This window comes from Austrofundulus limnaeus, unplaced genomic scaffold, assembly GCF_001266775.1.
Source record: "Austrofundulus limnaeus strain Quisiro unplaced genomic scaffold, Austrofundulus_limnaeus-1.0 Scaffold48, whole genome shotgun sequence".
Lineage (NCBI taxonomy): Eukaryota > Metazoa > Chordata > Actinopteri > Cyprinodontiformes > Rivulidae > Austrofundulus > Austrofundulus limnaeus.
In genome coordinates, this window is record NW_013952450.1 from 1,145,492 (window position 1) to 1,157,709 (window position 12,218).

The window sequence follows — 12,218 nt, forward strand, 5'->3', positions numbered from 1 at the left end:
TTAGACCTGTACTATAATACTAGATGTGTACTATAATACTAGACCTGTAATATAATATTAGACCTGTACTATAATATTAGACCTGTACTATAATACTAGATGTGTACTATAATACTAGACCTGTACTATAAYAYTGGACCTGTAATATAATACCARACCAATTCTATAATAYAAAACCTGTACTATAACACTGGACCACCGTGTGACAGTTTCATTATTCCATTTTCTAACTTATATTTTTATGTATCTGTAATCATTGGTGCACATATATACACAAGTAAAAGACGACACAGTGATCTCCACCACTTTCCACCATTTTCACACTWGTTCAGGTCACACACAGGGACCTGATGCCCCAAACTGGACTGTGATACTTTGTGCTAGGAAAAGATGGTATCTGCGAAAAAAGTCCATAGGAAAAAAAAAGAAAAAGAAAAAAAAAAGAAAGAAAGAAAACAAAGGAAAACAAAAATACAAACAGAGCACAAAGCCAAGTGTTTCTGGGCTAAACTACTAAGAAAGAAACAGGACAAAAAGGGTAATAAAACAGAAAAAAAGTGTTTATACAAAGAAAACACAAGTGAACAAAATTCAAAATCAAAACGAAGCACAATTCATTTAAGCTCTTATAAGTTTCATAAGAAATTAAGTTTATTTTGCTTGGTTGTTTTTTTTTAATGAGACATGATTGCTGTGATGACCTCACCACTCAGGGGTCTGTCTTTGTTTTGCTTTACAGGTGAACCAGGCTAGCAGAGGCATCAGACACAGCCAAGCCTGGTGTGATCTGTACATTCATAACCCACACATGCTTTACACACCTGAYAACCTGGTTATTTTGGCTTTTCTTTAACATAAATAACCATTTTTTATATTCCATCATGTTTTTTCTTATTATTTTTACAGGTTTGAGTCAGAAAAAACTACAGACTAGACATCTGAGGGCCATTTATTGTTACTTGAAGCTGATTAACTTTTCAACAAGGTAATAAATGTGAAGGTGTTCAGCTCCATAGAGTGGACTTCATTATCTGTGTTCACACTTACCTCTTCTGGGAACTCTTCTCCAACCAGAGACATGATGAGGGAGGTCTTCCCCACCTTGGCTGTTAGAGGGGAAAAAATGCAGAGAGAATAAGATTACTTCACCTGGGTTTGTACGTTAGCAGCTGCTGACCATGAGAGTGGTTACGTTTCAGCCATCAATCCTGGTTTCAACTCACAAGTGTCAATATATAAGTGAGAGGAGGACGGTTTTAAACAGGAGATGTGAGCAGATTCTGGTCTCTCTGGGGAATAAAAGCTTGGCAGAAGCCACAGAAATGGGTTGTGTTTATCTGCAGCGATGGCTGCCATAGTGGCTGGTCAAGTATCCCAGAGGTGAAGATAGCTAAAGACTGGATAGAGAGGTTCTTAAGTTAGGAAGGGCTCAGTGAGAAATCACTAGAAAACTGATGAGGCCTTGACTTTTCCTCACAAAAAGGTTTTCCTGCAAAGAAGTGTTTGATTTATGGGGGAAAATTCTTTACTATTTATGTTAAATATTAAAAAATACTAGATCACAGCTTGAGCTGCAGTAGTCTGAAGCAGCTTTTAAAGAAAATCAGTCAAGAAAATAACTTTATTATTATTAATATTTTGTATTTCTGTTAAATTACAGAACACATTTACAGCTGAATAATAGGAATGTCCAAATGTTTTCACTTTATAAAGCAATATAAGCTAAAGATACATTTCTATTATTAGACAGTTTGTGTGGATATGAGCATGAGAATGTAGGAAAATGTAGGTTTATTTACAAAGAAATATTTATGTGCATATAAATGAATTCAGCTCTATATACTTATGTAAAAATGGTAATGTTTCAGATTATGATCACAAGTTTATTATTATTCCTTCTCGAACACAGGATTGCTATTACTGAAATGTTTGTGTGTTACAGGATTACACGTTCAGTTTACATAGGTTTTTAATCTTTAAAGTACAAAATAAACAGATCAATCAGTCATGACAATAGGAAGAACTGCAGGAGTTTGCTGTCTGTAGTAAAATATTTTGCTGATTAGTTGAAGCTGTGTAACCTTAGCTGCTGTGTACAGAGCCCTAAAGGGATTGAAGTTGACTGAAGACTTTACACCTGTTGCAGGCTGTATGGCAGGTAGTATAAGAAAGGTTTAGGGTCTAAATATCTACACTATATAACAGATTTTTCCCAAAATTTGAAACGTGTGTGCTCACAAATGTTTATTTTTAGGCCTCTTCCTTCTTTTGCATCTCATAAAATGACCTCATACACGGGTTCTGGCTGTTTATTACAACATTATAAAATGTGTTGAGCCTAATATGACATGCCTTCATAAAAGACTGGTTTTAGTATCTCATCTAAAAGACTTTCAGAGGTAAACTGGAGGAGGAAAATATTAAAATTGAGCTCCAGTGTCAGTGTGACTTCAAACTTACTTTGGAGTAAAAATAATCCAAGCTAACACACCGGAAATTCATATTTACAAAGCAGCTGCCGCAAAACGAATATTTTTATCTGAAAGAGCTACTTTTGGAATGTTTACTAACGCAGGTTTCGACATCAGAAGTGACCGAAGTGAGCTCGTTTTCATGCTGATAAGTTAGTTAGCCTCAGCGGCTAATGTTTGCTAATCGACTAAACTTGTGTGAGACTTACGTTCTCCCAATAAAAGTATCCTGACGTCTTGTTTCATGTTTCGTCACTATCTGAAAACCAAACACACGCGCCGAACTGCCAATTAAATATTTATCTTTCATCTGAATATGAATTTTCTAGCTGAAACCAAACCTGCGCTTCTCAGCACAGAGATAAATGCGCTCCCAAGGTGAAAACCGTACTGTTCCGGTTCATTCAAACCTAAAGACCGCAGAACCACGACCCCTGCTGGACAAACTGCGAACAGCATCTTCATCAACACATTTATAAAAAGACTTATTGCAGTGATTTTCATTTAATAATAAATAGCTTTCTGATTACCATTTTACTTGGCACAAAGCTGGTCTAAAAAAAACATAATAACTTCCAGGAAAATAAAATTAATACCTTGTTATACTGCCAACCAACACATTTAAACAACTTTTAATTTGAAATCCATCCATCTAGGCTTTCTAAAACATATTCCAAGGATTGAATGGTTGTATTTATTTCAGCTCAAATACATTACTAGGAAAGAATGATATAATCGTTTGCAAGCTGCATCCCTAAAATAACTGTACAAGAACAGATAGGCAAAGTAGCATGTGGTTAAAATGTAAATGCTGGCTCAGACAAGCTGCTACAGCTTACTGACACGAGAGAGCTGAAAGATAAAACTGTGAAAGGAATTATAAAACTTATTCAAGATGACTGAACACAAAGCTTAGCAAAAAACAAAATAAACAAATACATTTCCACCCCCTAGTCAGAAGTCTAAAACCTGTTTGAAACATACTAAGGGACCAAAAAAGCATGAAGACAGCAGTGAGAATTTTTTTTATTTAAGTCAATGAAACAAATAATTAGATCTTAGACAAATGAAACATTTCTGGGGAGATATATTTTAAAAAGTCTATTAAGCAGTTCCATTGTGTTGAGATACGTTTAAGGACTAACATTTTTATTTTATCATTAATGATGTCTGCACTTCAGAATATTCATTGGCAAAAAATAAGATGAGGTTTATTGTTTCCATCGTAATACAGATAATACTATCTACTTTTAGAACCACGTGTAGCATCTCCTAATCATATATAAGCATTAAAAGACCTTTCTATTTGCTTTAAAAAAAGGCAAACACTAGAAAAAAAGGCCAGGAAGCATAATCTCTTTCATAAAAAAGTTTATTTTAAAACCAAACATGAACAAAATATGGTCATAAACTCCAACCTAATATCCTAACAAATGAATATTGGAACAGTAAAATCCTGCCGGGTGCAGTAGTGGACAAACCTACAATATTAAAATGTCCAAACAGATGTGAGGTTCTCAGAGGCCGTGCACCTCCCACAGCAAGACCTCGTTATGAGCCACAGATAAAAGAAGCGTCCCGGAGGGAGAGAAGTGACACGTCTGCAGAGAGTCGCTGTGCAGCAAGAAGTCCTGAAATCTTCCACTGGTGGACTCCAGCAGCTTCAACACTCGCTCTGGTGTCAGATTAAACAGAGTGAACACTTTAATAAGCATCTGCCAGGGATTTATTCACAGGAACATAATTTACTAAATCAGCCTTCACCTTTACATCCCACAGCTATGAGTTGCTTCTTAGAGGAGAGGCTCAGGCAGGTGACCCAGTGGGGCAACGCAATCTTTTTTATTATCTATTGGAGAATAGATATGTTTAAATTTAGATTTTCACACACATTTGTGAGCGTTTTGTTAGCAACTCACTGACTGAGCAGTGAAACATAAAAACTGAACCGTTACCTGTTTGCTCACTAAGCTGTAGAAAGTCAGCTCTTTTTCTACTCCATAACCAGAGTAGACCACCAGGCTGTGATCCGATGGGCAGAAGGCAGCCAGGCTGGGGGGCAGGCTGTCACCCTACGACACAAAAAGTAAACTTATTAAATTAAAGAATAATTAAACCCCAAATATTTTTTTTCTTCTACAATATTTGGTCTAAAACCATCTTGGTGCTGCCCTCTAAGGGTTGAACGGTGGCTTCTGCAGTTGAATTTTCCTACCAGTTAAAACGGTACAGCTTGGTACATGCTTACATCACAGATCCTGTGTTCTGGAATAAAAGCCTGTCACTCAGAGACATGCCTCTGCTGTGAGTCAGGAGTTGGAATAGTGAGCACTATGATGAAATTTTGTTACTGTCCTGATGCATCTCAGTAATCCAGGTAGAAAAAAATCAAAAAGAAAAAATAAGTAGGAACTCTGGATGGGTTCTTCTTTAGTGAAACGTTTCGTCTCTCCTCCAAGAGACTTCTTCAGTCTGATGAGTTTCAGGTGAAACTCAGCCTTACAAGCCCTGCCTCCACCTGGTGGACAAACAGGTTAGTCAAATGCAAAATAGAGTCATCGACTTACAATAGGCTTGATTGGCTCTATTGTTCATAGAGGGTCATGTGCCCCATCACCTGACCCGTGTCGAGTTACGTGAATGTAGTGAATGCAAGCGGGGGTTCAACATCCCCTTGCTTTTGTCCCTCCCTCCCTCCTTGTGTTGGTATCATTGGGGTCCTGATTCACACCTTTTGCTCACAGGGGGCGGAGTCATACTTGCAAAGACAGCCTTGTAGGAGGAAGACAACTGGACACGAAGGCCTCCACCTCTGTTTAATGGTGGACGGTTTTTCTTCACAAAGATGGCTTCCTTTACTCCTCTCTCTCTCTCTTTGTTACTGCTTTAAATATTAGCCCATGTTAGCAATACTGCTGTTAGCATCACTTTAACACCCAGAAACTGGACCCATTCTGTCCTCCATTGTGTTCAGGATCTGTGAGATTTAAAAAGTCTGCTTTGTCTTATTCCTGATTTAGTAACATTAATGTTTCATGGTTGCATCAAATGCGATGACCAAAGATGTCATCGTGTTTCATCTAAACACAACTATAAAATTAAGAGAAAATAATACAGAGAACTTAATGACAGCTTAATCCAACATAAAGTGTACCGCAAATGGGGCTGGAGCGGGGAAGGACAGCCAGTCTAAGAGATCACACTTCTCCTTCGACCAATCAGCAGTCCACACACTGACGCGTCTGTCGGCACTCGCAGCCAACCACAGCTCACTTCCTTCCAGGCCAAACTTCTTGCACTGAGGGTGACAGGATAAAGCAGCTTTTAAAAGGCTAAGAAAAAAAATAATCTTTTACAAAATGTTACAAAACTTAAATACAGTTCTGCTATTAAACAGCAAAATGATCTAAAATGTTGTTTTCTGCAAGTAAGTTTGCTAATTAGGTGTTTCATTCAAGTTACAAACATATTTACAGTAAAAATCTAGTGTGATGTGTATTTCATCCTACAGAGATCTTATTGTTGTGTCTGTGCCTCTAAGCCTGTAGTCTTGGTTGGACTTCAGTAAGCTGACCTGTTCATTCACACATTGGATCATGGAAACAGTCGCTCCTTTGTGGTCCCTGATGACAMGAATTGTTGCTCCATTTAACCGGCTAGTCACGGCTATTAGACCATTCCTCCCCGCTGAAATGATCACGTGACCTAAAGGCAGACATAAACGGTAACGATGAAGATGCTCTGTGGATGAAGCTTCTCTYATTTTTACTGCTGTTAGCCCTGGGCCTTTAAATCAGATTGTGACAAATCCTGATAGCTAAAAAAAATACATTTTAGCTGGATGCAAGAAGAAAAACTATTTCTTCCTCACCATTAGCAGAGTACTGGATGGCAGTGACAGCCACCTGATGAGGATGAAGCTTCATTTCCATTTCTGTCGAAACGAGCCTGAAAATCCTCAGGGTCCCGTCACTGTACCCTGCAGCTACTGTCATGCTGTCTGTACTAGAAGAAGGGCTCCAGCAMACACAGCCACAGGTCTGACCAAGACAGACCGGCCAAACATACTTTTATTAAAAGATTTGTCGACTTAGAATRTTCTACAGCTGCACATTACATCACATATAGTATCAGTGCTGGGCTTCCAAACTTCTGCTCTTTTCTGAGACGTATTCTCTCACCTGGTTGAGGACCTGAAACTGCACCACCAGTTCATAGCTGGAGGTCGACCATATCCTCACACTGCCATCCTCGCTGCAGGTCGCAAAGTGACACTCGTCATAGCTAAAAACRACATCATTCACCTGGACGAGAGAGAAAAAAAAAGAGTAAATAAAGATTAAAAYCTCCCAAACTAAATGTATTTCCTCCTACCTGAGTGTGTTTATGTTAACAGCATGGCTCCTGATGATGCAATAATTACTTATCTATTTTAAACCTTTCCTTTATCAACAATCAATGCAGCAAAAATAACTATAGGAAACTTTTAAAAATTGTGAAGCAGAAAAATAAACAAAACCCCACAAAAAATTTTTTTTCTTTTTTCTTTGAAGCTTTCATTGGATACTTATGCCATGGCAGCAGAAGATGGGTAGAAAAGCTGAAAGACAGTCTGACCCTGCTGCCTCTTTTACAAATAGATTCAGAAAACCATTTCAGATATAACAACATAACATTATATCTGAAATGGTTTCATTTCAAATGCTGCAGTTTCAAATTCAGATTTGCTTTATTATCATTCAAACATAACATCAGGGATGCAATGAAGAACGAAATGCAGTTAAGATCACCCATTCAAGGAAAACACACGACAAAAACATGGGGGAACAGGTGAACAGGTCATCTGCAACACGGTCGCGCTGCCTTTTTGCAGCTTGGAAATACACAACAGGAGAGATGATTTTAAAAAAACTGCTCTGATCCTATGTTTACATCATAAACACAGAGTCATATGCATAAAAAAACCACTCGCGACAGAGCAGACAGCTGGGKAGGTGGGCGGGCTTGGGTCAGAACACAACACAGGTAAATTACCTCACATCTGCTTATAGGTGATAAATGTGGAGTCTGACTGCAGACCTTTAGATTCTGAGGTTGTTTCTGCTGTTTGACACAAACACTTCACTAACATAGCTTCATCCAGTTTAGTCATCAGTTGCCCAAACAAGAGCAACTGAAATGTTTCAGGTCATGTCATTACAGATGACAAGTTTAACACAACAAACTCATGTGGACTACTTATCTTTTTTGTAAAGATCAATTTTTATGAAAATCAAGGTTATTTTTTTTCCTTCAAAGCTGGCACTGGTTACCTTGGTTTGATGTCCGCTGACCAGACGGATGCTGCTGTTGTCTGACCAGTTGATGTACCAGAGGGTTCCTGCGGTGGTCCCAATAATGCCCATCTCCAAGGAGTTATCAAACGCTGCACTGACCACCGTCCCGTCCAGCATCATCTCTTGTTCCAACACCACCTTCGTCTCACTGCAGGACACAAGAAGGTAAATATATAAAAACTATTATTAAACTATTCTTTCTTAGCTTACTTTAAGTATCACACACTGACAAGCAATTGCCACAAAAAGGATGTCAAATGATAATATATGAGCTAAAAGAGTTAAAACCATATATGCTGAACACCTTGCTGTAGATTAAAAGAGCCACAGAAACCCACTCCATTAAAACTTAGTCTTTAAACATAAATGTGAGTTCAGTTTCATGAACAAAAACACATTAAACACAACAATAAGTTCAGTTAAAATTTACTTGTTAATTACTAGTGGCAGTGTGTTTCAATAGATCACAAGCTTTTCTTTGTGCCTATTGACTGATGATCAGTATTTTATTTGTTATACCGAAGATCTTTTTTTCTATGGTGGTTTTATTTCAGTGCTACAACAAACTGATACAGGCACTTCTGGAACATTTTACTATTTGTTATATTGAGTAAAATACCAGAGCTAATTAAGCTTTTAGAACCTGAAGTTATTTCTGGTGCAAGACCTCAAATCCCAGAAAGTTTAAAGAACAGAAGTTGAACATTTAAGATCAGAAGAAAAAAAGAAAATGAAAAAAGGAGGAGATTTTGATTTTTGTTTTGTTCAAATGTCACAGAAAATGTGGGACATCAGGTAAATAAAATGGATGCGCTTATAGCAAGAATGCAGAATGGACATAAGTAATTATTAATTAGTGCAGAGCTGATGCAGCTGCAAACAAAGTTAACAATAAAAGAACAGTTATTGTCCCCCATTCTTAAAGATTTAAAAATGCTCTGTCTGTCCATTACAATTTCAGAAAGCTGTAACTTTCACATAGAAAGGCTAAAATACACCAAAGCTGGTATGAGCTATCCATTTTGAATGCCTGACATACCATGTGGTCATATGACATCAATAAAACCCCGCCCACTGACAACACGAAGTGACCTATCTTTGGCTTGAAGAGCTCCATCTCTGACCCTCTTGACCTAATCAGCAACAAATTGTGTCAGAACACAGATAAGAACTGCATCTCACTTGCTTCTACATATTTCAGCCAATCTGCACCCAATTTCCCATGGTCAATCCTAATCCACCCCACTACAGGAATGCAGTCCAATTTTGGGGGGCGTGACCTAAATTCACATCATGCCCTTGACATACGTTTGGCCTCTAAATCACACATACATGATTCGATCTGAACCAAATTTTGCGTGCATCATAAGGGAGACCAGCTCAGCACGTTTGTAAAGTAGTTTAACAAGACCACTTTAGCCCCCCATTCATCCATCCGTCTGTTCACCTTATGAGATTATTCAAATAATGAAGGCCTGTGATGATTCCAACAAAATTGCTAACAGTTGGTCAGGGGACAGGGGACATCAGTGACTGTTGGCATCAAGTTCTATCTTGTTTACACAGGAAGGTTTTATCCAATATATGTGATTAAAGTGATTAAAACATTAAGAAAAAAAGCTGAGGTTAAATGCTAATATATTTTTGAACTGAATAAGAACGTTGATGTATTTATGAAAAACACATACAAAAAAAAAAAACAAGACAAGTGAAACAATCTAGACTTCTGCAAACACATTCCCTCTGGACCCACTGACATGATGACATCATATAAGTACTTTATGTAACACTAGACTCTGTCTAGTAACTGTCTACATACCCATCTACACTGCAGACTTTACCCGTGGACCTAAAATCCCGGACAGCCTCAACATCCCACAGACGTAGCCAGTGTGTGTTACTGCCTGTCAACAAACAATTTCCTCGACAAAGCAGCACACCTGCACAAAAAAAATATATCAGTCCAAACTCTGGGTTAAATTAAGTGAGCCATGTGACAATGTATATATTTTAAAAGCTACAATTTTATTTTTAGTGTCCATTTTTACCTATTTCTCCATCAGAGGCTTCCCAGATCATGAAGCAGCTCTGTGTTTTAATGTCCCAGGCACAAACATGTCCTTTATTAGTGCTTGTGAACAGAAAGTAGTCCAGATGGTAGCACAGAGCTGTCAGCTCAACATCACCCACCTCAGCTGGTGCTGTCACCTTTTGGACCTACATAGGTAAAGAAGAAAATGGTGTTAAACTAAACAAAAGGTACAGATTTTTCTCACTCAAAATCCAGACAAGTAAAAAGTAAACTGGAGCAAAATGTAAACTATAAATGCAGGAATTCACCTTGAGGTCAACGTTTGGTCCCTGTGTGTGGAGGAGGCAGAAATAAAGCCCCTGACTGCCCACACATGCCATCTGATTAGCTGCTGAGGGGCTGAAGGCAGCATCATGAACTGGACCCGTCAACCTCACACTGGACATCAACTGGAAGTTCTTACTGCTCCACAGAGCCAAGCTTGGGTCAGAAAAATCACCTATACCACAAACGTAACAAATAATCGGCAATTATAAGCAGAGTCATTCGATTCCACACAGATTCAATGTTTGTTGCACTTTAATTAGGTAAAATAATTCAAGCGACTTAAGATGAATTTTACCAACCAACAGAAAGAAATAAGAGGTCATCCTGGGAGAAAGCGAGACTCTGTACTGCCCCCTTATGATAGGAGACGGTACTGCGACAAACTCCATTCTGAATGTCCCAAATCAAGATGAGGCTTCTGCTGTTGTCACTGTTGTAAGATGCTGACGCYAAGACCTGGAGAACAAAGCAGATGCAAAACACAACTTACTATACTCTATACCAGTTGTTCCCAAACCTTTTAGCTTTAAAAACAAACTTGTAAAAGGCTTTGCTTGTCCACTTATGGTTACTTTTTCTCTTTTTTAAAAGTCATAAATTTGAACGAACTGACAACAAATCACAATCTTACAGGCAGGTTTGAATTCATCTTTATAAAACAGTGAAGTTTTTTGTTTTTCTTTAAATGTACCTGTGCATCATTTGTGAGAGCAAGACAGGAGATCTCCTGGCTGTGGCCCCGCAGGTGACTCTGACTTTGTGAATGAAGATACTCCACCACCACAACGCAACCACAGGAGTACGCAAACAAACCTGCAGTAGGCCATTATTGCTTGGTTACAACAAACTAACTAATTAAATAACTAATTAAATAACTAACTAACTAACTAAATAAATAAATAAATAAAACAAAGGAAATACTATGAAGCGAGCAGAGAGCATTTTATTTTCAGGTTTATGTTCAGTTTAGAATGATAATTTAATCTTTTCAACGTTCAAGTTGGAGTTTGGATCACAACCTTATAAGTAATGAAAAGAAAAAAAAAACTATTGTTACTTTACTGCAACAGCTTAGCAGATGCATTTAACTTTGGGAAGTATGTTTAAATTGTATAAACCTCGATCAGGGCTCCACACCATGTTGCCGCGACCATTTCCGTTGTAGCCAATCACCGCTTTTAGCTCCATGCCTTCTTCATCTTTTTGGGGAGTTACAACAGTCTGGATAGGATAAAAAAAATGTTTAAATCAATTAGAAACACAAACACACACACATTAACTTTAATCCATCAATGAATAAAATGCTCCTAACCTGATCAAGAGAGGAGGTCTTGAAGGGGAAAAAGTGTTTGTAGCAATCTGGATGCACAGGCTTATCTTGATTCAACTCAACTAAAGCAAAAATTATGAAAAAACAATTGAAAATGTTCGTTTAAAAAAATCACACACACAAAGTTAGCTGACTGGTAACACTAGACTGAGGTTTTTACCAGGTTCCATGTTTTTTACATTCAGAGGAGATGGTTTCTCCAGGTCTGTGACTTTAAGAAAGGAGACAGCAGATGTGGGATCAGAAGTCCGATCGGGACTCGTGACAGGAACTGGACCGGTTTGGTTTGCTGGGCTGTTTTCACCAAAAGACAAGGAACCCAGACCTGAGTGAGACAAGAGAAGAAAATCAATCTAATCAACTGGTACTTTACTTAGTAAATTAATGGATCCAAGACGTTTTTATTGTCATAAATCCAGGGCCTGATGATCATCACAGTCATTCACTCACTCCAACAGAACTAAAAATAAAAGTTGTGGAAACAATGAAGAAAGCAGACAAACAGCTCTGACCTCAACTCAATCTAGCTGCTGTTTGCACCGGTTCTGTGCAGGGGCTCTGACACAACAAAACGTAATGTTATGCATATAACTACTGTTCCCTGAAGGAAAGGAACGAGGTACAACATATGTATGGGAACCACGCCCCTGCGTGTCCTGGCTGAAGCCACCTCTAATCACGCCTTTAGGCAGGTGACGTGATGACGACAGATGTCAGGCTCC

The 12,218-nt window shown here is 38.3% G+C and overlaps 2 protein-coding genes across 4 annotated transcripts in view; both read right to left on the reverse strand.

Annotated features, from left to right (window-relative positions):
* The window catches only part of rhot2 (ras homolog family member T2), a 19,302-nt gene extending 16,461 nt beyond the window's left edge, over positions 1–2,841 (reverse strand). For all 3 annotated transcript variants that reach the window (XR_001310202.1, XM_014008178.1, XM_014008177.1), the window contains exons 1-2: positions 2,681–2,841; positions 1,048–1,106 (exon numbers count right to left, since the gene is read on the reverse strand). Coding sequence is in view for 2 of the 3 variants with exons in the window: in XM_014008178.1 (XP_013863632.1) it covers positions 1,048–1,106; positions 2,681–2,717 (96 nt within the window). In the remaining variant the exon portion in view is untranslated. The remainder of the gene's footprint in view (positions 1–1,047; positions 1,107–2,680) is intronic.
* Positions 2,842–3,825: 984 nt separating this feature from the next.
* The window catches only part of wdr90 (WD repeat domain 90), a gene marked incomplete in the record, with an annotated part of 22,990 nt that continues 14,597 nt past the window's right edge, over positions 3,826–12,218 (reverse strand). The window contains 16 exon segments of the mRNA XM_014008180.1: positions 3,826–4,146; positions 4,236–4,320; positions 4,427–4,543; positions 5,626–5,769; positions 6,046–6,176; positions 6,343–6,511; positions 6,653–6,775; positions 7,784–7,955; positions 9,627–9,747; positions 9,856–10,024; positions 10,148–10,338; positions 10,466–10,622; positions 10,858–10,979; positions 11,285–11,387; positions 11,479–11,558; positions 11,657–11,820. Coding sequence (XP_013863634.1) covers positions 3,989–4,146; positions 4,236–4,320; positions 4,427–4,543; positions 5,626–5,769; positions 6,046–6,176; positions 6,343–6,511; positions 6,653–6,775; positions 7,784–7,955; positions 9,627–9,747; positions 9,856–10,024; positions 10,148–10,338; positions 10,466–10,622; positions 10,858–10,979; positions 11,285–11,387; positions 11,479–11,558; positions 11,657–11,820 — 2,206 coding nt within the window.